This window comes from Mugil cephalus, chromosome 7, assembly GCF_022458985.1.
Source record: "Mugil cephalus isolate CIBA_MC_2020 chromosome 7, CIBA_Mcephalus_1.1, whole genome shotgun sequence".
Classification (NCBI taxonomy): Eukaryota; Metazoa; Chordata; class Actinopteri; order Mugiliformes; family Mugilidae; genus Mugil; species Mugil cephalus.
In genome coordinates, this window is record NC_061776.1 from 26,817,889 (window position 1) to 26,844,454 (window position 26,566).

Sequence of the window (26,566 nt, forward strand, 5' to 3'; positions counted from 1 at the left end):
CCTGGTGGGCCTCTGTGTTCTTAACTGTTTTTATTTATATCTCTCAGATCATTGTTTCTTTCTAAGTCTGCATAAGTCTCAAGAACACATAAAATTGAGTGTGGGGTTCCCCAAGGTTTACTTTTTAATATTTATATGCTTCCACTTGACATCATCAGGAGGCACAGCTCTATATCGCCAGTGACACTGGGCCAATGGATGCCCTTTTATGCTGTATTTTAGATATAAAGTCATGGATGGCAGAGAACTTTTTACAGCACAACCAGGACAAAAATGAGGTTTTAATTATTGGTCCAGAAGGCAAGAGAGAGAAACTTTTTCCAAAACTAAGAGATTTTAAACCATCACAATATGTCAAAAATCTGAGCGCTCTTTCCAACTCTGAGCTTGATTTTATGATTCATTGATTGATTGATTCATTGATTATGCATTTCACCAAATTTCACCACCAGATGGCACTGTTTATATGTGAGAAAATAGACTTGAAGCTGCAGGTATAGAAATGAAGCCTGAACGTAACCTGCTGGGAAACTTTTGTGTGAATGTTACTTAGACATGTCGCATCCACCTAGACCAGACCAGACACCCCCACGCCATAACAATAACACTGATGTCAGCAGTCATCCCCAGCAGGATGCAGCCTGACACAGACACACACACACAAAAACGCTTTAGGAACAACAAAAACATGAAGAGCAGCAAATTGACTAGATCCCAAACTGATCAAGTAACTTCACTTCTGTGTTTTAAAATGTGTAACTTAAATATGTGTGACTGTTGAAAGAAAAGACAGTCACAAGAAACATAGGTTAAAACTTTCTGCAGAGCTACATTTCAGCTGGGTACAACTGGCCAAATACTGTACAACTCTCATTAAATAACAGTTTCTCCCTGAATACTTTTGTGCACATTTCCGATTATGTAAATGGACATTTTATTTTGCAGCTGTTTTCTCATCTGCTTCATGGTCAAGATTTGACACACTTTTGCCAGAGTATTTTTTTTTACCACTAGTTTCTTCACCTCAACAACAACAAAAACAACACCAAAAAAAGCACAGAGGAATGAATATGTTGAATAGCATTCCCTCTTTATCATGAAACGTGTCAGTGTAGCATGTGTGGAATAAGTGAATTAACTGGTAGTGAAGAAGTGTGGGCTTGAAAGACTGATGTGAGGGTGAAAGCAATGCATAAGAAAGGAAAGGGCAAAAATTTTGAAATGTTTTAATGTCAACTTGTTTATTACAAGTCTCATTTTAAAACACAATCCCTTCTTCATCTTCTGATAACCTTGGACAATCCTGGCATTGTGTTACTTACTAGCTCCCCTGTGTTAATGGCTCGATATCTGCCCGAGCACTGCACTGCAGAGTCAGGTTATGCAACTCCCTTGTCTGTGTGTGTGCATGATAATATATGTGACCAGTAAACCTTGGAAATTGCGCAACAGAAATGATGCAACTGAAGGTTCTTTGTAAGAATTTTGGCAGCAACCTTCAATTAGATTGTATCATCTGTTGCTGTAAACATGCCAGATTGCATCAAGATTTTCAGTCACAGCAAAAGTCCTGTCCAACCTTTGCTTTTAAATTACAATTACACCAGGACGGCGGGTCGTTTTAAAAACAATTTGCGAATAGCTTAATAATCTTTTTATTTATTTTATTTTTTAGCCAATATATATTCTATACGATTGGGGTTGATGGGTTGAGTAAAAATAAAAGCTGCAAAAAGTAGGCTACTGTATAACAACTTCAGAAACCCAAACTGAAGTTCCCAAGAGCAATGTATCAAATTCCTTTATATTTCAAGGCCAAGGCAATATAACTGTAGGTGGATCTTATATTTTCTATTTACACTGCGTTATCTCGAATACTTGTCTTCTGTCCTTAAACGAATAAAGGTTTGAAAATTTGTCTGTCAGTCTTTTTCCAACATATTCGAGTCATTACGGTAACAGTCAGTCCGTTGCGTGATGACCACGCCCCCTCCGTCCAGCTGCTGTCCATCCAGGAAAAACAGAGCTGTCACTCAGTCCCACACACCACTGAATATTCTCCTGCTGCTGTGTCGGACCGTGGGCGCAACTGACAGGTGAATGAGAATGAAAATGTTCCTGCAATTTTTTTTATTTTTTGCATTGTAATATTGCCATATAGCATGATTTAGCTACCCGTGGCTGCTAGCTCAGATGATGAACCAAGAGCTGCGTCTGCTAGCTGACAAGTTTAGCTAACTGTTTTAACATTAACTATTACGTGACGAACCTCACGTTTCACTAGTTTGTTCAAGTTTGCACCCTAATGTCGGTTGTATGCAGTCAACAAACCGGCATAACGATTCAAAAATTTCGAGTTGTTTCCGTGTTTAACGTTGCTCTGCTTATCGACAAAATTACCTCAATATTACCTCACGAAACACTTGAAATATAAGGCCAATTCTTAAGTTTGAGCTCTACAGGCTAAGACCTGCTCTAGGATATATTCTGTAAATCCTAGTTTGACTACACCTCCCACTTGAGGCTTTCGAATTATATTTTGTACGATATTAATTAGATTTCGTCACTGAAATTAGATGCCTTTGGTAAATTATGCATGCCGAACTGTTAACCGATTCCTAACTATTAAACTGAGATTTTGCACTGCGTTTCAAAGGAACATGGACATGCTTATAAGCAAAACAACTTTAAACTTGCACTCAGACGAATGGAGTTTGGAGTGCAACCGCAAACGGGACGTTAGCTTTGCACGTTCTAGCATCTCATTGACGAGTAAATGTATGATATTGTGCGTCCGTGTCTTTGTCAGTTTGCGTCGGTGTGGATCCGAGGTGGCAAACGAGCTGAACAGTTTCTAGGAGTTTTATAAATAGATTGTGTGACATTAACGGCTGGATTCCTGACCTTGTCCTGGTTAGACCAAAGCACTGCGCAGACTCAGAGCGAGGGTTCAGAGGGGTTCAGTGACTTGGGATGCGTTAACCCGCAGCCAGTTATTGCAGAATTGAACCCAAGAGTCTGACAGCAAGATCTGACCCTGAGTGTGAACGCTTCCCTGCTCAAACTACTCTTCAGTGAGTACCCAGCGTGTAATGTTCTGACAGTAGTTCTTAAAGGTCCACTTTGCAAACATAGTGCTCAGTAGATTGTATGGCGGCACGTAATACATCAAGATGTATGAGGATGGAAAATCAAGATGCTAAAATAGATAGTGGTGCATGCTGTAAGTCTCTACTGAAATAAAAGTAGTAATACTACTCTCTGGCCCATGATAGGTCAAATAATTTCGATTTTTATACTTAAAAAATTTAAAAATGCCATCAACCTTTATATATTGTATGGGTCCACACCTGTTATACAGAAGGAATAGTGTTGTATTGTTGTATACAATGCATCCTTTGTTATCACGCATCATTGTGTATGTGCAATGTGCAGTCATTGAAAGGGAACCCTTTTTTTGGTTACTTTACACTCAGTTGCAGTGCAGTTTATACTGTAGTTAACCTCTCACTGCTCTGCTGTGTCCAGTAAAATATACATTTCACAGTTCTGTGCGCCTTTAGAAAAGTTCCTCTGACTTAATCGCTTGCTGAGGGAAAAATGGCATCCTAAATCAGTTGAAAGCATCAGCGGTTGTGTGTTTGAAATGAAGTACTTACTTCATAGTAGATTATGTACTTTTACTAACTTCCTCATGTTGTGTTACAACCGTTTGAATGGGTCAACTGAGACATTGCATAAAACTCGTCTTGTTTGTATGTTCCATAATATACCCCTTCACATATCCTCCAAATGTGTCTTTTCAATTTTCAGCTCAAAATACTTAACAGATCATTCGTTCTACCATATACAAGTGCATCATTAGGACAGGCAAACCAAGCAACTGTTTCGGGTCCTGCAGAAAAATATGTGAAAAGTTCCCCTTTTCTCAGTCTGTTTGTCTGTTGTCAGAAATATGTAAGTGAGAACTGCTTTATTGGACATTCAGCTGTGTTCAATGCAGTGCATGTATGCACAGAGTAATAAATAAGTATCCGAAGGGCAGACAAATCAGGCTATGCAATTACAAATTGGTTTTCACAGTATTTAAATAGACACAGACCTGCTTTATATTGGAAAACACATGGAAATGGTAATTTCTGCAGTATGGAACCTCAGTCAGTTAACCCTAGTTATCTTCATGCCAGTCAGCGATACCTACTTTGTGCTATTCATATCTGTCATGTACCTGCTGATAAGTGAATCAGCTGAATGTCTTTGGTTTTTTTTAGGTCACAGCCTTTGGTTTGGGATATGTTGTCATATGTTACAGCCTTTACTTTATTGACTGGTACATGTATATTTTAGTCACAGGTATTTGGAACTGTTCCCTCACATTATTGTAAAAACTTGGATTTAAATCAACAACAAAAATAACCTTAGTATTTACTCTACTGTAGAATGACACACATATGTAGAAGATTTCCTAACTTGCTGTTCAGAGTTTGAACTGTGTACTTTCAGTATAGGGTAAAGAAACAAATGCCAAAGGTCAGTTCAGCCAAAAGACTGTAACCCAGTTTTACTATAAGATTTTACATCCAGCAACATCATGTCTTTTGTCTGCGATTGTACGTCTGTATTTTAGATTAACTACCATTTTTTAAACACTGTGGTCCATGTGACTATCTTGGTAATGTCTCCAGTACAAACCCTCAGAGCAGATTAATCGTTTCTTGTCACAGATTCTGTGTGTGGAGCTCCACATGCTTGACAGATCAACGACATTCATTCACTGGTTATTCCCTCATTTAGCCATAATGGTGACGTTAGAAAAGGCTGTTTAACATGTCACTCTGAAATCTTCCTCCGGTTATGTTTGAATGCATTTCAGCAGAGGTGGGAACAGCTCAGATCACGTTCTGTAAACATGTCTGCCAGTGTCCAGCTTGGCAACAGTCCACTAATATGGAAGTAATATTTCTCAGAACATGAGGCACATTTAAAGCATGTAAAGTTATTACATCACTGGTAAGATCCAGATTCACAATTTTTCATTTTTAATGCATCTGAGAATGCCTTGCTGTCATATTAGTAAAGCATCCCCTCCTGTGACATTATAACATGTCTGCTGTTTATTGTGTCCCCCATCACCCACATTTGAAGCACATACATACACAATATACTGAGTTATATCAAATTTAAAAGTCATTTTGAACCTACATTAAATACTGATCACATTTTTCATGTGGCCTGAGGGTGATTTGAAGACAGCTCACTGATTACACAAGAAATATCTCCTCATGGTTAATATGAAATGGTAAACCAGCAGGTATAATCGTGTAGTAACCTGTCTGTTTCTCTGCTTACAGGAGGCTGGGAATCAGTTCAGTTTGAAGAGATCCTTTTAATATGTTGCCGCAACACCTGAAGCAGATCCGAGTCCTAATGCTCAACGACAAGGAAAATCTGGAGAGGACGCTGTTCAGACTCGAACAAGGTATGTCTCTTCTAAACATCCATCTTCTGCTTCACTAAATTACTTCAAATGGTGAAATTTCTGACCTGACAACGATTATTCATGTTTTACAAGCAACTTTAGAGTCTTGTATTTAGATTCTTTGGTATCATGTGGTCGGTTTCTGCTGCAGTAGCCATTTCATCTTATAATTCTTGTCTTTTTACAAAATATTAAAATAGGTACTTGATTCTAGTAACACTTTCCTGTTAAGTGTGTGGCCTAATGTACTTCACCCTGCTTTAAAGTTGAAGTGTATTTCACAATAACTTTCACAATAATTACAGTACGACTGGTAAATTAAAGGGGCAGCAATGCAGCACATACATGTTGAATGAAGTTGAAGAGAGAAGTGTACCTCTTGACATTTACAGCACTCTGAACCCGATAGGGATTTTGTGGGCTGCCTGTTAAACTGGACTATTTATAGACTATCCTGTCGTGGTCCAGATTCTGGAGGAGGACAGACATTGTCCGGTTCTTGTCACACTGTGTGTAGTATGTGGGATTGTCTTGCATGATGTTATCAAGCCAATCGTGACACTATGCAGGCCAGTGTGACTGAGAGAGCAAGCTGTCAGTAACACTAGTTAGTTTATTCCTCCTGGGCTGGTGCAGGAAGTGAAGAAACCATTTTAAACATGTTGAGACATAGTAGAGTATAGTGTGTAGAAAATGATCAGAGGATGAAAATAATGCGTAATTCTCCCAACATAACATTTTGTCCTGTGTGTAGTCAAAACATTTCCGTCTCCTCAGGTTTCGAGCTGCAGTTCCGCCTGGGTCCCAGCCTTCAGGGGAGGAGGGTCATGGTATACACCAACTACCCAGCTGAAGGTCAGCAGTTCAAACGGGATAAATTCCGTGTCTTGGCATGGAGCAATCCAGCAGGAAAGGAGGATGACTCTGATAAATTCTGCTCTCTGGATCTGAAGACAGCTGGGTCCTATCAGTACTACTTTGGATGCACGTAAGACCTTCCTGACAGTGGTTTCTCACATTTGATGGGTTCAGGGTTTAGTTTTGGTATGGCTGTTTAATTTAAAAATACATCACATACTGGTTGTAACTATTAGAGTAACAGCTCATTTTCTGTCATGTATGACAGTTTGAATTCAGCTTTGGTTCTAAATTTCCAGGACCACTGGTAATCAAACATTCTCCTCTTGCACACCTTTGCATTAATCAGATGTCCCTTTGACATGTCAGTCTTATGTAACTTAATAAAACATGATGATTCACACATGAACACAGTCTTCTATAAGGAGTGTACATCCTGAGCAAGAGCAGAGTGTGCAGGACATGACAGACCAAAGTAGAGTCTGTTTACTGTGCTGTCACATACAGCTCCTCCACTCAACTTTGCAGTGTTCTTTTGCCTTAACCAGATCAGCTACGCAGATACGATGGCATGGCAATACTAGGTGTAAATGTGTGAGATAAATGTGTACACTGAGCCTGAACACGTTTCCAGCATTTAAGGCTTTTGATCTTTTTCCCACAGGGAATCAGAGCGCTCAGGAGGAGGCTACATTGTAGTTGACCCTGTGCTTCATGTGGGTGGAGACAACCACGTTATCCCATTAGACTGCATCACCATCCAGACCTACTTGTCCAAATGTCTGGGACTCTTAAATGACTGGCCCGATAGGCTCAGAGTGGCCAAGGAGTCAGGTGGGTGTTTGTTGTAGTCAAGATTTAGCAGTTGTTTTTTTTAAACCTTGACATATAATAATGATAATAATAATTGTCTTTGACACCAAATGCTAACCCTTATGAGGTTACAGTTAATGTATTTCAGGTTGAGTTGTGTTGTTAAGGTCCTGTATGAATCGTCTATGTCCGTGATTTATAAAGTAAAAATATCTACCTACCTACCATAATTCTCGTAACGCACAGGCCCTCTGTGAATTGACATCTCTGTAATTTATGGGTGAGTTTTTGCTTTTCCGCAACTTTTGTTTGATTTGCAGATTTTTTACTGCCTCTTGTCACGCAGTAGAGTGAGATGGAAAGTAGCAGAGCTATAACAACGAAATGTGAATTTGAGTAAAACACACAGTTTGTTTGTCCTGTGTGAGTGTGCCACACAGATGCAGATGTAGGGGGTAATATTTGAATCACAGGACTTCCTCAGATAGAACTAATCCTGTTCGAATATGGCTTTACACGCTTCTGGATTGGCATGTGTTTTAACTGACTTTCAACCACTGCGAACCACTTTGCTGGAGCATAATGTATTGCCTCATTTTTATTTTTCTGGTGTAGCAGCAGTATAGTGGTGGGAAAAAGTACACCCCATGCATTTGTGAAATATTGCATTACAAGAATCACTATTAGGTCTTCAATTGCAGTTTATTTTAGCACAGTCACAGAAGCCATTGATCAGTGAGAGGAGTGACATATTGAAACTGTCAAGAATGTAAACAATAATCAAAATAAGTGCAATTTGTATTTGTTTGTGTCTGTCTAATCCAGCCACACCTTTTGAAACACAACAATTTTTTGTGTAGATTTTTCCACAAATATTTCATGATAATATTTGACACTGTAAAATATTAAGGGTGTCCGAAAACTTTTTTCTTCCTCTGTATTCAACTTTAGAAAATACAGTAGTGCAGGATTTCCCATTTAGGTAGGCTGATGAGTCCCAACCCTTACTGTTTGTGTGTGTACATATTGCACATCATAGACACGTTGGTGTGTGATGGGAGAAGGATATTGCTAGTTTTAAGTAGTATGGTGTGCTCTGAAATGAGTGGTTGTGTATGTAGCTTACTCTACATTTTCGTCTTCCAGGATACAACATGATCCACTTCACTCCTCTGCAGACTTTGGGAGAGTCCAGGTCCTGCTACTCCTTAGCTGACCAGCTGTCATTCAACCCTGAGTTCAGCCCACAGGGTCAGTGTTACAGCTGGCAAGATGTGGGGGCTCTAGTGGAGAAGCTAAGGACTGAATGGAACATGCTGTGCATTACCGATGTGGTGTATAATCATACTGGTAAGTGGGTACGGTATGTAAATATACTGTACACGTTTTTTCCAACCTCCGAATTCCTAGTCACTAGCTGCATTTCCATTAGAGTTTTTCTCTAAATAAAAGTGATGTTTTTGAAATTTCGATAAAGTATAATTGGTCTTTGTACGTGTTTCCTTTGAAAGGTGTTTTGCAAATGAGCTGTAACTCTCCTGAAGTATCCCATAATTAAATTCTCGTCACGCTAGACTTCACTTTGAGGAAGTGGACTTCAAATGAACTGACCACATGACCTCCTGCGTCATCCCCAGGGACCCTAGTGACGAGGAATTGTGAAAAAAGTGTTTGGGTTGCACTTTTGTGATAAACTTTTATATCAGTATGTCTGAAAAACCACACGCTCCTGAAAGTGTAAAAGTGTTTTAGCGATATTTGAGAGGTTTTGTGAAATGTAAGTGTTTCCATTACCAGGTTTTATTGCGATATTTGGCTTTCGCACATTTCTAGGGGTAATGGAAACGCAGAGTTTGTCTCTCTTTCTCTCTCAAAAGCACACATTGTGCAGCATGTGTATAGAGGTGCGTGTGAGCCGCATATTAAACAGAAAACAGGCATTTAGCCAAAAGAGTGGGTAGACTATAAAATGGGAAGTCAATGGCTCAAAATGAAGTTTTATGCTGCATTACCCATGTTAAGCATGTGCTGTGATGCCAATGAGACTGAATTCAGAACTCTGTTTAAATAAGCATTCACCTAATTTTCAGATTTGGAGGACCCACAAGCAAAACTCTTGACTTTCAAGTCAATATTTAGTGGTATTATCAACCTTCATTGCAGAGGCTCACTCACTCTGATATTCTTTGGTTTTCATGCTGCCACAGCTTGCTTTTTCATCACATTTCAGTGATACAGACTGGGGGTGTAATGATTTGTTTTAACAATGATTCGATTCGATTCATGATTTGTGGTTGCCGATACGATTCAAGGATGATTTTAGTTCATTGAGAACGATACGATCCAAAACGATTCAGTGATTTGAAATCGATTCAGTAACTTTTTAGCCAAAAATTAAACCAGTGTGACTGAAATAAATACCTACTCAGTGTTTCCTCTACATTCATTTGGGAGTACTGGGCCACCAATAAATAAGTATCTTACTCAGTATCTACTCTTTGGGGTTATTAATCTACTGGTTACAGTTACTTTTTAAACTTCCTCAAGTGTCTGGATCCACTGGACGGCGCTCGGTTTATCAATAAAGAATGAGGTTATTATGGCCCAGACATTTAACACCACATATGCATTTCTTTTTTTTGTGTTTATTATCTCCTCCGTTGACAATATCACATGATGGTGGTGACCGGCGCTGCACGTTAAATTATCCAACGTTTCATCAAATTGTTTTCTTTTTGCTCAGGTCACTGTGCGTCACTGGAGAGGCAAGGAGACATGAAGGCCAATGTTAGCATTAGCATATACATTAATTTTGCCATTGATTTTAGCCATTTGTTTTGTATAACGGTGTTTTCGGTATATAAACCGATTTGTAAGTTTTGTTTGTCCAGTTTTACAGTGTTTCTCAAGTAAATACTCTAAGCAGACCCTCAACGTGCTTAATCCAATGCGTTATTTCCTAGTATCGATACAATCGATTGATTACCTTTTCAATCGATATTAGATCGATGTATGTCGTCCGGAAGGCCAACTTGCCGAGTACAGATCGGTGTAGTTGGATCGTAGGAAAAGAAATCGATTCATTGATATAGTGGATGAATCGTTACACCCCTAGCACATGTATGCTTGGGATTGTTGTCCTGCTACATACCAATGACACTGCATTCCCCTTCAGAGTTGCCTGGTATATTAAAGGCCTCAGGTCTTTAAAGACTCAAGTAAACCAGTTTCTACAACATCAAAAGACCCCCAAAGGAAATATGTGCCTCAATACTGTACGGTGATTTATGCTTTGATTGCACACCCCAAGGAATTTGCAGAGCTGTAGCCAATGTTGTGACTAATGTACTGTATACTATAAAAATAGCAGAGATCACATCATGTTGCTTTAGAGTTTATGTAGTGAGATTTGCCTTTTTTTAACTTTTGTGCAAAAAATCCAGTCAGACTGTTCTGTTAGTTTGTCTTTCTAGAACTAACACAAAAATAAACATCAGGGGATGCTATAGATCCATAGTGAATGTGCTGCCCTATATAGTAAGCATGGTGTACTCTTTGAAGGCCTCTAGTCTTATCTCCTTATCCCCCCCTCCCTCCCAGAAAAGGTCACGTTGTAAACTGAACCTTAACATTTAAAAGGTTAAATGTGGACTGAGTGGTTGATTTAGTTTCAGATTACTAGTTGGTCTCCGCAGAACAGACATAAAGGTGAAGTTATTAACTATTTAAATAAGAGTGGTTTATTATCTCATGCTAAAAATGTTGTGTTGTTTGTTATCTGTATTTGTTTTGTTTTTTTCACAATATATATGTTCAACCATTCCTAAAAGAGTTCATCAATGGTTCTCCTGTTTTTCTTTACAGCTGCTAACAGCGCGTGGATAAGAGAACATCCTGAGTGTGGTTATAACCTGGTGAACGCGCCTCACCTGCGTCCAGCCTGGGTCTTAGACAGAGCTATCTGGCATTTAACCACCAGGGTGGCAGAGGGACGCTATGAAGCTAAAGGACTTCCTGCTGAGATCACCAGTGAGAAACATCTGAATGTGAGTGCTGGGATATGTTGTATAGGACACATGACAAACAGTGGAATTTCTGGCTTGATTCATTGCTATTAAATGCTAGCATGAGACAGATTATAGAATATGGTCATATAAATCTTTGGCAAATGTTAAAGTTGAAGAATAAACAAGTATAATTTATGTCCTTTGATCTATTTGAACACAAGAGAGAGGCACTCTGCAACCTTCCACAAATGAACTCTTCTATTTTCTGCATCCTGCACCATGGACTGTGTGTCCCTGCGATAATAAATCCAGATAGTCACATGAGTGATAGTGACACAAATAAAGCCTGAACAAGTTTGATAAACAAATCACATCCTCAGAGGAATATAGAGAAGCCATATTATCTTGGTTCAACTCATTTGTTATTGCCATTGTTGTTAGACGTTTTGTATGCTTTCATCTGGATTCCAGACTTGCTAACACCAATGTACATACATTATAGCATTTTTGTCTATTCATGGCTCCTTTAGTACTAGCGATAATTTGTGTTTGCTTCTCTCTATTTATCAGGCCATTCGCAGTGTGTTGTGGCAGGACGTGTACCCTGAGGTCAAACTGTGGGAGTTCTTTCAGGTCAAAGTGGACAGTGCTGTGGAGCAGTTCAGAACACTGCTACAAAATGGTTTGTAGATGGAAAACAATGTTAGTCCAGTGCTCATGAGATAATGTACATGTAGCAGATTGCAAATATCATTTCTGCACGTGTGTTTTTAGGCACCAAGCCTGACCGCAGGAAGACTGGAGGAGAGAAGGGCCTGAAGATCGTCCAGGACCCACAATACCGTCGTTATGGCAACACAGTGGACATGGACTCTGCCCTGGAGACATTTGTACCTCACAGGTGAGACTCAAAATGATAGGGTGGGATTGTCAAAAGGCTTTAGTTCACAACCATTCATTTTTAGTAAGAGAGGATACAGGTTACTTATGAATTTCTATCAGATGACTTTTCCTTAAAAGTTTAACAAAGTTAGTATTGGTAAAACAAAACAAAGATTATACAACATACTTTATATTTGCCATTAACTTTCTTCTTCATAATTCAGTTGATGGAAATTGAAATCGCTCATAATTAATGTGTGTTTGGTTACTGCTGACAGCTGCTGCTTCAGTCATAAACCCTCTCTCGTTGGCCATTTGTTCACCTAAAATGACATGTCTGCCTATCAAACTGTTATCTTCTAAATCAGATGCTAAAATATCAGCTAACTGTTTGAAGTGCGAAACCACTGACACAGACATAAACTGAATCATAGATTCATAGATAGAGGATTTTGTTTCAGATAGTGGAAGTACAGTTATGTACAGTTGGCGTACATACATGTAGCACTTGGCAGAATGTAATGTATTGTTATTTTGTATTCCATCTTACCTCTGTCTATAGTTCCTCTCCGCAGCACATCGAGGAGTGCTGTGGTTGGCTGAAACAGAAACTAAACGAGCTGAATCAAGAACAGCACCACATTGTTCACCAGCATCAGGAGCAGGTAAGGTTTAGTGTAAGAGCACCAGGCTCCTATATAAATAATACAAATGCACCACAACAGCATCATATAACTGAGTAATGAAGGACAAATAAGAGGAAATGTCTAAAAAAAAAACTATAGAGTAGTGGAATACATTTTTCATCTTCTTTTCCTTCTTTTTTTGTGCCAGGCTGCCAACTGCATTGTGGGAAATGTAGTGTATGAACGTCTGGCCGACCATGGCCCCAAACTGGGTCCTGTTTCCAGGAAAAATCCACTGGTCACTAGGTAATGGATTCTTAACAAGATGGATTTAGTAAGAATAAGCCAAGATTGGTTGGAGGGTGCTGGCAAGATAGATAGTGGAAGAGAAAGAAAGATGCTTTTTTCATCAGTTTTACCACAAATATGATACATTTGCTTTGTAGTGTGACAGCATGGCCAAGTCATTTTGTCTTGGAGTTGTCTATATGGCTGCATGTCTGTCTTAGACTTTCTTTATATTTTAAGAAGAAATCTCAAGGTGACCTCACGAAAGATATGTCTAACAATAATGCAACGAATCATTCTCTAAGATTGCAAAACAATCACCCCAACAATTTTTATTTCCTTCAGAGTCTCAACATGTGAGTCTGTTCAGACATGGATGTAGTTGCATTACATTATTACATTCATGTATATGAATACGTTTTCTTTTTGCAGTTACTTGCTGTTACACATGTTATGCTTTTCTTGAGGAAACTGGCTCAGTAAGATCAAAATCAAATCAAGTCATTCAGGTTGGAGCATGGACATGCTCTGCTGATCTCACGGCTATCCACATATTACATCAGAAGGATGTGCAAAAATGATTTCTACTTCCAGAATGAATATCAGAGTAAATCAGCAGCCATCTAACACTAAACCTTTTCTTATTTCTCGGTGAAATGCTGTTGTGGATGATGCCGACATACAGAAATGCATACTGAAAGCGTTACTGGCCAAACTACATTGTATCCACAGATTCATGAGGATAACAAAGCCGGGTGTTGAATGTCATTGGATCTGATTGATTTCTTCTTCCTGTCTTAGGTATTTTACCTTCCCATATCAGGACATGACTCTGGAGCAGGAGTTGAAGCTACTGACCCAGCCAGACAAGATGAGCCACTTCTTGGCTCACAATGGATGGGTGATGGGTGATGACCCACTGCGCAACTTTGCTGAGCCAGGTAAACATGATAAACAACTACAGTACAAACTCATTATAGATGGACAAATAAATAAAACAGATTTTTTCTTGGAATATTCTAGGTTATACAGTACAGTAGGTTATACTGTATATTAACTAAAGGTATCACTTATTGTATCGGGAAGTATCCTAAGTGTGTGTACTCCATAGGCTCCAACGTGTACGTGCGCCGAGAGTTGGTCTGCTGGGGTGACAGTGTCAAACTTCGCTATGGAAAAGGACCTGAAGATTGTCCATATCTGTGGGAGCACATGCGGAAATACACTGAAATTACCGCCAAATATTTCCATGGAGTCAGACTGGACAACTGTCATTCAACACCCCTACATGTTGCTGAGGTATTGTAACTTAATATCATGATATCATGCAGTTTAATTTTAATACTACAGTATTGCAAAGCCCTTGACAGATCTGTGAAACATTAGGGTCCTTGTCATGATGGACTATATCTGGAGCTCCCTGAGGGAGTTGCTGCAAAGCTGGCACACACTTGACCTCAAGGATGGACAGATTAGAATTTGATGGTGAAACGTGTAAGATTACTGTGACCTCACAAAGCACATTTTGTCTGATATGTATGCAGCGTGACTGAGATTGACAGTAATTCCAGAATTGAATGATTGCTATCAAATCAATAGTCTTTTTAGTTTTCTAAGGAAGTATCTCATGTTTTCACAAATTTTTCTATTTAGTTGTTATCTTCCTACGCAATTTCCCTTAATGGGAAGTTGTGCACACATGGCCATAATATGATATACAGTAGTTTGGTCAACACACACAGAAGCGGTATTGATTGTAGAGCTACTATGCAGCTGTCTATTCCATCCTACTACATGTATGGTAATGTACAGGATATTTAACATGGATAAATGGTATAGATACAGTCTTGATTCTCTATATGTGTAAAGAATCAACTCTGTTTTAAATGCACGGCTTTTTCAGTGCGAAATATTTAGTCAGGTAACCGTTGTTTTACAGTGTATCAGACTACATTTGAAGAGGTCACACAGTTTAGAAAGAGATGCTGTTGAATACTTTGACTCATGAAACGTTGAAGTGATTTTAGGTATACTGTAAATGCAGGAAAAACACTGTAGTGTTCATATCCTTTGTATTATTGACAGCATAAAAAGAGTAAATGTCATTTCAGAGTGGAGACTGCTTTTATGTGGATGTGTCCCTGTTAACATCAGTTTCTTCTTCTCTCCCTGTCTGTGATGCTGGTACATTTTGTCTAGGCCATGTTAGATGCAGCCAGAGCGGTCAGACCCAATCTGTATGTGATAGCTGAGCTCTTTACAGGCAGCGAGCTAATTGACAATGTGTTTGTTAACCGGCTGGGAATAAACAGTCTTATACGAGGTACACGCACAAACTAACTTTGTGATTGTATCTTCTTTTTGTGTCTCCACTGCATTGTTCTGCATTTCTCATCTCCATATCCAAACACCTCCTCTCAATCTACCTCTTTATTCATACTCTGTCTTCATGACATGATCGCATGTTGTGGTTACTTTGAGGCCTGTTTTCACTAACTGGCTGCATCTCTTTTATATTAACTCTCCTTCTCCTGGTTGTCCATCTTGCCTTTTTCTTTGTGCTTGCCATCTACCCCTCCTTCATTCCTACATTGTGATCTTGCTCTGGCTTTGGTGTGTTGCCATGCTGCGACTGACCAGTTCATGCTGGACGTGGCCAGACGAGTGCGTCCTAACCTGTATGTGGTGGCTGAACTGTTCACCGGCAGCGAGGAGCTGGATAATGTCTTTGTTACCAAACTAGGGATTACATCACTCATTCGAGGTATAGTGCTGTTTGTGTTCAATGCATACACAGTGTTCTGTATTCACTAACATGTTTGCATTCATTCAGTTCTAGGTTTTTTTACATGTCTATGTTTAAACATGATTTTCACAAGTACAAATACAGACCTAAATGGAGGTATTGATGAGGCAAGTGCTCACCCTAACACTATAACATTAGAGTGATCAAAAAAAGTAAGGGAATGATTTGAAAACTAATCAGATCTCAATAGGAAAAAATCATGCTGGACATCTCTACTGATATGGACTGGGTAAATGTGTTAGGAACAAAAGGATGTAACATCATTTGATGGAATTGAAAACTGTCGACTTACAGAGGGCTGCACTCAAAGACACCCCTAAAATCTAATTGAAATATTCATGTGACAGACTAGTCCATTTTTCTAAAATTATATTAAAGCCACTCAAAATGGTGCTCAGTATTTTGTATACCCCCAACATGCTTTTGTGCTTGTAATGAGATGACCAATGGTGTCCTGGGGAACCCCTCCCAGATCTGGGCCAATGTGTTACTGAGGTTTTGGACAATCTGAGGTGCAACCTTAACAAATGCAAAACAGTCAGAAAAGATGAAGAGGAAAAAAATGTGAATGCCTCCATCTGTGAAGCCATTCCTCTTTTATGGTTCGTGTCATTGTTGCCCCTCTAGTGCAGCTGTTGTTAATTTCATCAAAACCAAACTGCTGAAACTGATTAACAACCCCCTCTGCTACTTAACTGACCAGATCAATATCCCACAAGTTTAATTTATGTTATGCTGTACTCTCATTGGAAAGCATATATAGTTAGAGATAAAATGACAGCAGACTAGTTGAATATTACGTCTAAATCAACTTGCCATTGTTCACATGTAACAAAAGTAGTTCGCTAACTTATTAGCACAGTGACATGACAACATGACACCAGAGCTGATAGTCTGTTAAGTTTAATTGTTGTTTTAAGTGACAAAGGGGGAGACAGAAGATTGAATGGTAGTAACACATTTGTAGAAAATGGTTGAGTATCCAAAGAGTTTTCTGCACGAGTGTAATCGGCAAACGTCTTGTCAGAAAAGTCTGTCTATAGAGATAGAGTTTCAGAGGATGACAGTTGGCTTTAAGCAGTTTCTCAGAACAAGATCAAAAACCTGTGCTGGGCTAACACATATAATATTAGAATGTCTTAAGTTAAATACAAAAGGGTGCACTTAAGAAGGTGAACAGGAGAGGGAATGATAACACAGTCAAACGCACAGTGAAATGTAGCGACGGTGAAGAAGAAGCACTCCATTCAGAGACCATCTATACTCTCTGGTTTGAATCTTTGTGAAGGAAGACTTACACTGCAGCAGGATATACTGAACTTAAACACATCTCAGATCTTTAAAGAACTCTTTGAGGCCCAAAGAAGACCAACCAGATCCGACTTTATATGCTAGCATTAAAGAAAAATCAAAACTTTAGGGAACAATTAGGAAAATAGAAGAGTATATAAGCGGCCTGACAGTTTTGGACTAACCTGTTTTTACTAAGTAAGTTTGTGTTGTCCTGCAGTTCTCTAATCTAAACATCCTGAATCTCCAGGTTGGAATGTGGCCAGAACTGCATAAAGCTTGAATGAACTCACCTACAGTGCTGCAGTGTTCAGTATGTCGTGTGGAGTACTCAGTTGTCTTACCAGTTATTTCTTCTTCCTTGTCTACAGAGGCCATGTCAGCTGGTGACAGCCATGAGGAGGGCCGACTCGTCTATCGTTATGGAGGTGAGCCAGTCGGCGCTTTTGTTCAGCCCAGCCTCCGTCCACTGATGCCCTCCATCGCCCATGCTATGTTCCTTGATGTAACCCATGACAATGAGTGCCCCATCCAGGTGGGTCGCAGTCTGCTTGATGATTAGGTTGGATGACTCAAAACACCAATATTTGCATGTGTTTGCTTTGGTGAGCTAGGTCTTTTTATTTGACCATGAAGTGGAAATAAATCTTGTGTATAACTTCGCGGTTCTTGTTTTGAAGCTCCGTTCAGCGTTGGACTCACTGCCCAGTTCAGCTATTGTCTCCATGGCCTGCTGTGCTACTGGCTCCACCAGAGGATATGATGAATTAGTTCCACATCAGGTCATTTTCAAACACACACAAGCCATCACACACTACTCAGCAGTATTGCTTTGTGTTTAACCTTAATTGTGGGCTAGTTTGGTAGTCCCAAATGTAAAAAAAAAAAAAAGGATGTCAAAGATCAGTCTATGACTCTATAATGTTACCTGGTATGTTTAATACACGCATGCCCAGCTGCTTGCTGACCCGTGTGCCTGTGTGTGTGTGTGTGTGTGTGTGTGTCTGTAGATCTCTGTGGTAAAGGAGGAGCGGTTTTACCCCAAGTGGAACCCCGCAGCAGCCCCCTCCTCTGCTGGTGAGGTTAGTCCCCAAACTGGCATCATAGCTGGGAAACTGGCCCTTAACAGACTACACCAGGAGCTGGCTGCCCAGGGATTCATGCAGGTACAGTGCCATCATGTATGCGATGTACACAGAACCAGCACCAGCTTTCCTTGACATGTCTAATCACTGAACCATTGCACAATTTCTCATGGCCAGGTTTACGTAGACCAGGTAGATGCTGATATTGTTGCAGTTACTCGTCACTGTCCCAGCACCCACCAGTCTGTGGTGGCGGTGAGCAGGACGGCCTTCTGGAACCCCAAAACCCATGAATACAACAACAACGTCCCACCCATGTTCATACCTGGTAAAACGACAATCAGTTTTAGCTTTTAAACATATAGTCAGTTTTGTCCTATTGTGTATTCAGTTTTTGCATGATTTTTGTAAACAAATTTCATGACAAAGTTATCCCAATATTATTATATTATAGAATATGTCTCTCACTCTTTCTTTATTTCTAGGGAAGATAGAGGAAGTGGTGTTGGAGGCCAGGACCGTGGAAAGGCATGCTGGGAGTTATAAGAAGGATGACAAGTACATCAACGGCATGCCAGAATACACTGTTGAAATAAAAGAACATATACCGGTAAACATTCATCTAATAATTATTTTCAGGATCAATATTTTTCAATGTTCTGGTGATGTAACATCAATAAAATAATTCTATGCGTTTAGTTAAAGGAAAGTACGGTGGTGAAGCAGGCGGGAGTGACATCTAAAGGTCGATCAGAGTTTGTGCAGGAAATCACCTTCCAGAAGTTAACACCCGGCAGCGTTATCGCCTTTAGGTAACACATGCTTATTTCTAATTCTTTCTATGGTTTAGTTGAAGCAAATAAAATAGTACTTTGTGTTCGATCATGTTGTTGGTTTCTAAACTCTCTCTCTTGTCTTCACAGGGTTAGTTTGGACCCGAAAGCCCAGAAGGTGGTGGGAGTGCTGAGGTATTATCTGTCCCAGTTCAGTCCAAAGTACAAGAGAGGCAGCGTAGCAGATGACAACCCACCGGATGCACTGCAGAAGCCCCTGGCACAGTGAGTACACATGCATGTGCTATAATTACAAGTGTACCTAACAAAATACAGAACATCCACCGATCTGCCACAGTATTAAAACCACTGACAGGAGAAGTAAATAACATTGACCATCTGACAATTCAGTGTTCTACATTTTGATCTGACATTCATGGGTGTGGATGTTACTTAACAATGTAGCTCCACACCTAGACCAGACACGCCACCCTCACCCCATAGCACTGACACTCCTTAATGGCAGCAGCCACCTCCAGCAGGATGAAGCCTGACATGTACACACATAATAAATACTTTAGGAACAACTTAAAAACATGTAGACCAGCACAAGGTGTTGACCTGGCCTCTAAATTCACTAGATCCCAAACTGATCAAGTATCTGTGGTACCACAGAGGCCCCTCCCCTCAACCCATAGGACCCAAAGACCCCCTCTAACAACTTTCTGTTGTTCTGTTTGGAGGCGTAAGGGAGACTACACAATATTAGGAAGGTGATCATAATGTTATGCCTGGTCGGTGAATGCTGTATGAATAGGGCAATGCAGCACCTGTGTACACTATGTCATGTGGTCAAGCTGTGTGTGTTTCTTAGGCTGATGTCTAAGCTGTCATTAGCGGACATGAATTCCCTGCTGTTTCGCTGTGAGGCAGAAGAAAAAGAGGATGGTGGAGGCTGTTACAATATCCCAGGCTGGGAGAACCTAAAATACGCAGGACTCCAAGGTCAATATACAGAACTCATACATTTTCATTGTCTAGTTCAACAACTGTACACTGTGTTCCAAAAACAAAATGTTGTAGGTAAAAAGTACTCTACATGCAGCTGTTGTCGTGTCTCTGCAGGTTTGATGTCAGTGTTAGCAGATATCCGTCCCAACAATGACCTGGGACATCCTCTGTGTGCTAACCTCAGACAAGGAGACTGGCTGATAGAGTTTGTCTCCAACAGACTGATACACAGAGAGGGACCACTGGCACAGGTGAGGTTTTAACAGCCTTAAAAAGTACACACAAATCACAGGATCCAGTTAAGTGTGTTGATTGTGACGTTTCAGCCTGTTTGTTATAATAATAATAAGGTGATCATCCTTTGCAACATTTTGTGCCTGCAGGTGGGTCAGTGGTTGGAAGCCATGTTTAACTACCTGAAACACATCCCACGCTACCTCATCCCCTGTTACTTTGATGCTATTCTGGTGTCAACGTACACCACTGCACTGGATGCAACTTACAAGCTCATGTCAAGGTAGGGTCTGTTTGTCATTGTGCTCTTTTTTTTTTTTTTTGATTTTTTGACGAATTAATTTATTTCCGTCTCAAAACAGTTTCATCCAGAATGGCTCCACCTTTGTTCGTCATCTGGGGCTGGGTTCAGTTCAGATGTGTGGCGTTGGACGCTTTCCTGCTCTGCCTCCCCTTTCAGCCAAACTCGGTGATGTCCCGTACCGCATCAGTCCAATTACTGGCGAGAAGCAACAGTGCTGTGTCTCACTGGCTGCAGGTAACCTGGCAACCAACACATTAATGTCATCCTTATTGAAAGTTAAAGTAAATAATCTTTAAAAACAATTCATGACAATAACTGAAATAAACAACAAAATAAAAATTAGCAATATAGAAGCAATATAAGGACATTGTTGTCTTATCTGATTGCTCACTATGTCTTCAGGTCTTCCTCATTTCTCTGCGGGGATTTTCCGTTGCTGGGGCAGAGACACTTTCATCGCTCTCAGAGGACTGATGCTCATCACCGGGAGACACATCGAGGCTCGGTACGTGCACACGTGTGATCAGAATACACATTGAAAAGCTTTTTTTAAATGTAATGGCCGAATGTTAACATCACTACATTTTTACTAAAAGCACACAGAGACTAAACTCTAAACTAAACTCTTGTGTTGGACTCTATAGTAACATCATCCTGGCCTTTGCTGGGACTTTGCGTCATGGTTTGATCCCCAACTTGCTGGGAGAGGGTCGCTGTGCTAGATTCAACTGTCGTGATGCTGTGTGGTGGTGGCTGCAGTGCATCCAGGTATGATACATGCAGTAAAAGTTAAAGTAGCACAAAGAGAGAAGCCAGAAAGAGATAACAATAATTTATGATGTACCAGTCTCTGGTGTGTGAATGAATGAGTAGATGTGTCATTGTGACTGAAATGTGCTTTACAAGACAGGTGTACATTCATCACACATGCAGCAGATGTAATATTTCAGTCAGGAAGGACACATTCAATGTGAATGCAGTACAGTTCTTACACTTTGGTGACCCCATCCCCACCCCACGAAAGATGTACAGGAATAGAGCCCTATGTGTTAAAGCTGATATATATATGACATTTCTTTCCAGGACTATGCCACCATTGTTCCCCAAGGGCATGAAATCCTCAACTGCCCCGTCACACGCATGTACCCTACTGATGACTCTGAAGCCTGCAAACCTGGAGAGGTGGTACGTAGCCTCTGTAGCTAAGAAAGCTCCAAGTTTGCTTTCTATGGTTCATCCTGTGGTTCCATGAAGTTTAAATTACACATATAGTCATGGGAAACATGCAAAATTGAAAACGTGTATGTGATAAGCATTGCCTGTCTCCTAGCATCAGTGTCTTTTTTAATATTACCATCACAGTTTCAGCCTTACAAAATGTGTGTTTTCATATGTAGGAGCAGCCTCTGTATGATGTGATCCAGGAGGCTCTGCAGCGGCATCTACAAGGAATATCCTTCAGAGAGCGAAACGCTGGACCCAAGATAGACATGCATATGAGAGATGAAGGTCATCAGTCATGGCACCATTGGAATCTTTCAGTTATTACTCATCAACATCGTTCCAGGCTGTATTTTAGTCCCAACTCTGGCCTTACTAAATTGTGCTGTTTCATTCCAGGGTTCAATGTGTTTGCTAAGGTGGACCCAGCCACAGGTTTTGTGACGGGAGGAAACCGCTTCAACTGTGGCACATGGATGGACAAGATGGGCGAGAGCGACAGAGCGAGGAACAAAGGCATGCCTGCCACTCCAAGGTGAGACGCACAAACCCATCAAACATGCACACACATGCAAGGTGTCTTGAAACTGCCTGATGTGATTTAGTACACAATCTTTGCATTGTTCGTCATATTTTGAGTCTGTATTTGATTTAGTTCTTAACTGGTATTTGAAGCAGACAAATTTGACTAAAAAATTGTGATTATTTTTCCCAGAAATACACTAAAAATACATTTCATATAACTAAATGAATAATTGAGAGGTTAGTCAGTTGTGAGACAAAATGTTTCACATTGGATCTTCTTTGTCCAGAGACGGAGCAGCAGTGGAGATAGTTGGTCTCAGTAAGTCAGCAGTTCGCTGGGTTGTGGATCTTCATTCCAGAGGACTGTTTCCTTATGATGGAGTCAAAGTGAACAGAGACGGTATAACACACACACCATTACAGAAACATTGAGACCTCACCAATATTGTTAGACTAATATAAATGTCTTCCATAACTTGTGCTATGTTCCAGGTAAAGAGGTCTTAATCTCATACTACCAGTGGAACCAGCAGCTCCAGCAGTCCTTTGAAGCCGGGTTCTGGGTGTCTGGGGATCCCAATGACCCCAACGAGAAGCACCCTGATCTGGTGCATAAGAAGGGCATTTATAAGGACAGTTACGGAGCCTCCAGCCCCTGGTGTGACTACCAGTTACGACCCAACTTCACTATCGCCATGGTGGTGGTAGGCAAAACGCTACCCTGTTTTACTATTTGATCTTTAATACTTTAATTACTGCATGAAAAAGAATAAGAAAGAACTAAATCTCTCTGTCTAACAGGCTCCAGAGCTTTTCACAGTGGAGAGAGCCTGGAATGCTTTGGAGGTGGCAGAGAAGAAACTTCTGGGACCACTGGGAATGAAAACGCTTGACCCCGAGTAATACATCATCACACTCTCATTGCACATCTAGTCCATACATTCATTATTATGATGTGTAGCAAGAAGGTAGGACACTTTTATTTTAATGAAAATGTAGTAGAGGTAACAAAAAGCGCTGCAGTGTGAGGCAGGGTGATCCAAAAAAAAACAAAAGCAAGACAGAAGTCGAGATACCAGGAACCACTAGAAGCTGAACAGAAACACAGTTACATCAACAAGTGGGTAATTCAACAGACAGGAAAGACAGGACTATACATATATATATGCACACACATGGGCTGAGGGGTTAATGAGACACAGGTGAGATATACTTCCTGGGACTTTCAACAATTGCAGTCAAAACTTTCACTGAAATTTGTCTGAAGACAAGTTCTACAAATGTTTGTATCGCTGAACCTCCTCGGTTAACCCTTCCTCCATGTGTTCCATCTTTATTGATCCAAAACAGTCACTTAGAAAATTGCAGAGGTGGACCAATCATATCTCTTGCACTGTGCATCACCGTGGTGTGTAGTTGCATTCCTGGAGAAGTGCACGTCAGCTTTTGGCGTCAATTAGATGCAGAACTTTAAAACGTCTCTTACTGGAAACACAAGACAAACCATATAGGGTCACAGTAAATGTTCAAAACTCAATCTCATGTACAGAAAAAGGTTCTAAAGTTAGTAACATGACATTCCTGCTTTAACTGTACTCATGCCTTGTTAATTTATATCATAACAGAAGTAGCACAAGGAGCAGATGTACCTCTCATGGTACTGCTTATTTTTTCCCCAGTGACATGGTGTACTGTGGTGTCTATGATAATGCTCTGGACAACGACAACTACAACCTGGCAAAAGGTTTCAACTACCACCAAGGACCGGTGAGTCATATTCTGTGAATTGGGAATTGCATTAAAATGTGTCCTCTGAGGTGGAACATACCTTGTTCACGTAATTTGCTCCTCATGCCCATCCAAAAACAAGACCACGTAGTCCAAGTGGCTGTTTTAGAAGACCTCCATGATACAGGTAGTTAACAACCTGTTTGACATTTGTAAATTCTAAAACTTCTAATTGTTGCAATTGTTGAGCAGTTGCATTTGCTGTCACACTTCTGTACCGTTCCGTTCTGTTGTCTTCCACTTATCGTGGTCCAGGTCATGGGGGCAGCAGCTTCAGCAGGTAAGTCCAGACAGTCTTCTCCCCACCCACTTCCACCAGCTCCTCCAGAGGAACCACCAGGCGCTCCCAGCCAAGGTGGGAGAGGGGAGATACTCGAACTCTTTCACTTGGGGCAGGACCTCCTGACCTGGAGTGGGCATTTTAATGTGGCAAATGAAAACAGACACTGCACACTCACACACTGCAGGTGGTCAAGACCAGTATTAACCCAGAGGATGAGCAGAGGGGAAAAAAAACATAAAACACAACAGCTACACGTAACCAACTCTTTGTCTTTGTGTGCAGGAGTGGCTGTGGCCAGTTGGCTACTTCCTTCGTGCTAAACTCTACTTTGCCAAGAAACTGGGAGAGGAAACGTACGCTAAGACAGTGACTTTGGTGAAAAATGTTCTGTCGCGACATTACACTCACCTGGAGAGGTAGGACTGTTACCCATCACCTTCCTCTGATGTGATAAAACTGCCTTGAATATTCTCAGTGTCTCATTTCAATCCTCCTCCTCAGGTCTCCCTGGAAGGGCCTACCAGAGCTGACCAATGAGAATGGGCAGTACTGCTCATTCAGCTGTGAGACTCAGGCCTGGTCTCTGGCCACTGTGCTGGAGGTCATCTACGACCTCTAGAGGAGCTCTCAGACAGCAGAGGCAGCTCTGACTTCATGTCCTGGCATCACAGTGGTTACTATGTTGCATTCATGTTCTGCGAGGGAGGACGAGAGCCCCGACATGGATGGAATTTGAGGTCATGTTTGCCACTGTAGTCGTCAGACACACTTTAGGAAATAGTCTCGTAGTAGCGTTTTAACATTGGAGGGTTTTTTTTGCAGTCCCCTATAATGTTACCAAGCTGTATTTACTATTAAAAAACAACCTATCATCTGAAGGTTGCCAAACAATTCATTTTCAGTTTTTCAAATCTTCATCTGGCCTGATTTTAGGCATATGTCTCTCAATCACTGACTGAATTTGGGAATAGTTTTGGTTTCATTAGGAATCTTGTCAAGTATATCCCAGGGTGAAAGGGTTAATTAACTATTGTCTATCAGATTTGTTTGCTTTTGCCTCCAGCACTTGACCTGCAAGCTTCATGAAAAGCTTAGACTTGTAGTATTTCCAGCTCAGAGACCTCATATTTGGTACTTTCCCCATGTTTAGCCAAGTGAATGAAAGGCAGTAGCAGCTGCAGAGCTGATCTGGTGTCAGTATTTGTGAATGTCCATTCTTCAGACGATTATTATGGCCACACACTCACTGTACACATGTACATGTATCTAGGATACATCACCAGTCTGGCACAAGGGACATATTTCTAAACAGCATCTGGTTGGTAAAAAATTCCTTCATAAGGAATTAACATCTGAACCCAGCCCGCTGGTATCAACATACTGTGTAATCTATACTAAATTTCTTCACCACCCACTATGCACTGCACATAAATCATTTTTGCCACCAGAGTAGGAGCTTTGATTTAGCAACAACTCCTCTTTTACACTTAACCGTTCAGTCACTGTGTTTAAATCCTACCTCTGACTCTGTGGAAACAAGGGACAGACATGATAATGTGATGACTGCTCAGAAGCTGTAGCAGCAGTGATTCATACACCTGCTTCACGTGGTTTGACTCCTTACCTTAAACACAGGTCCTGTCCTAAAGAGTAGCAGAAACCTCCACCTCATGCCTTTATACTCCTAAAGTAAAACCCATTTCTTGCTGAAATGGTCTTCCATGCCACTGAATTCTTCCCATAAGCCTTATGACCTAGGTAGTATTTTTATGGCGTGCCGTGACGTCACTTTGCTGTGTGTCTATGTTGTAAAGTGAGTTTTGTGCATGGATGTTGCTGTTTAAAGTGCTGTGGAACTTTGTGTTTCCTGAGCTTCCTAAAGCCACCGTGTAGCCACACTGTAGATCTCTGCCCAGGACCTCAACGTTGTTATACAGCTGTAGATGTTACACACGGTGAGGTTTTAACTTACACAACCAAACTTTCTGTACAACAGAATATAGACAACATGGACTTCTGTGTAGAAAAGTCACTGCATGTAGTGTAACAGCATTATGTCCAGCGTCACCTTTTTCAGTTGTTGGTTTACAGAGTTTTCTTGAGTATCCGATGACTTCCTGACCACCATGATGTGACTGTAAAGTTCTTCTGTTTCAGTCAAGTCACGTGTCTGTAATGTTGATGTTTACTCTTAACCACAGACAAAGGCATACTTAATAAACTGTTACATGACTTTGTTGTTGCCTCCTCTGTGTGTGTGTGTGTGTGTGTGTGTGTGTGCAGCTAATAAACT

At 40.6% G+C, this 26,566-nt stretch overlaps 1 protein-coding gene across 3 annotated transcripts; it reads left to right on the top strand.

Annotated features, from left to right (window-relative positions):
• Positions 1-1,975: 1,975 nt before the first annotated feature.
• On the top strand, positions 1,976-26,506 carry agla (amylo-alpha-1, 6-glucosidase, 4-alpha-glucanotransferase a). 3 transcript variants are annotated; one of them, XM_047589135.1, is made up of 35 exons: positions 1,976-2,096; positions 5,352-5,479; positions 6,257-6,467; positions 7,002-7,171; positions 8,297-8,500; positions 11,015-11,196; positions 11,728-11,839; positions 11,932-12,058; positions 12,602-12,704; positions 12,874-12,971; positions 13,755-13,894; positions 14,065-14,252; positions 15,594-15,717; positions 17,421-17,584; positions 17,730-17,831; positions 18,060-18,215; positions 18,312-18,462; positions 18,620-18,744; positions 18,834-18,946; positions 19,058-19,192; positions 19,782-19,912; positions 20,033-20,169; positions 20,302-20,435; positions 20,515-20,690; positions 20,859-20,961; positions 21,101-21,224; positions 21,540-21,641; positions 21,854-21,965; positions 22,077-22,212; positions 22,490-22,602; positions 22,695-22,906; positions 23,004-23,101; positions 23,882-23,969; positions 24,556-24,689; positions 24,775-26,506. In XM_047589135.1, the coding sequence occupies exons 2-35, from the start codon at positions 5,392-5,394 to the stop codon at positions 24,890-24,892; spliced, it is 4,611 nt and encodes a 1,536-aa protein (XP_047445091.1). In that variant the 5' UTR covers positions 1,976-2,096; positions 5,352-5,391; the 3' UTR covers positions 24,893-26,506. The 3 variants fall into 3 exon arrangements, with proteins under 3 accessions (XP_047445091.1, XP_047445090.1, XP_047445089.1); XM_047589134.1 differs by lacking the exons at positions 1,976-2,096; positions 15,594-15,717 and adding exons at positions 2,947-3,074; positions 15,153-15,276; XM_047589133.1 differs by lacking the exon at positions 1,976-2,096 and adding an exon at positions 2,947-3,074.
• The last annotated feature ends 60 nt before the right edge of the window (positions 26,507-26,566 follow it).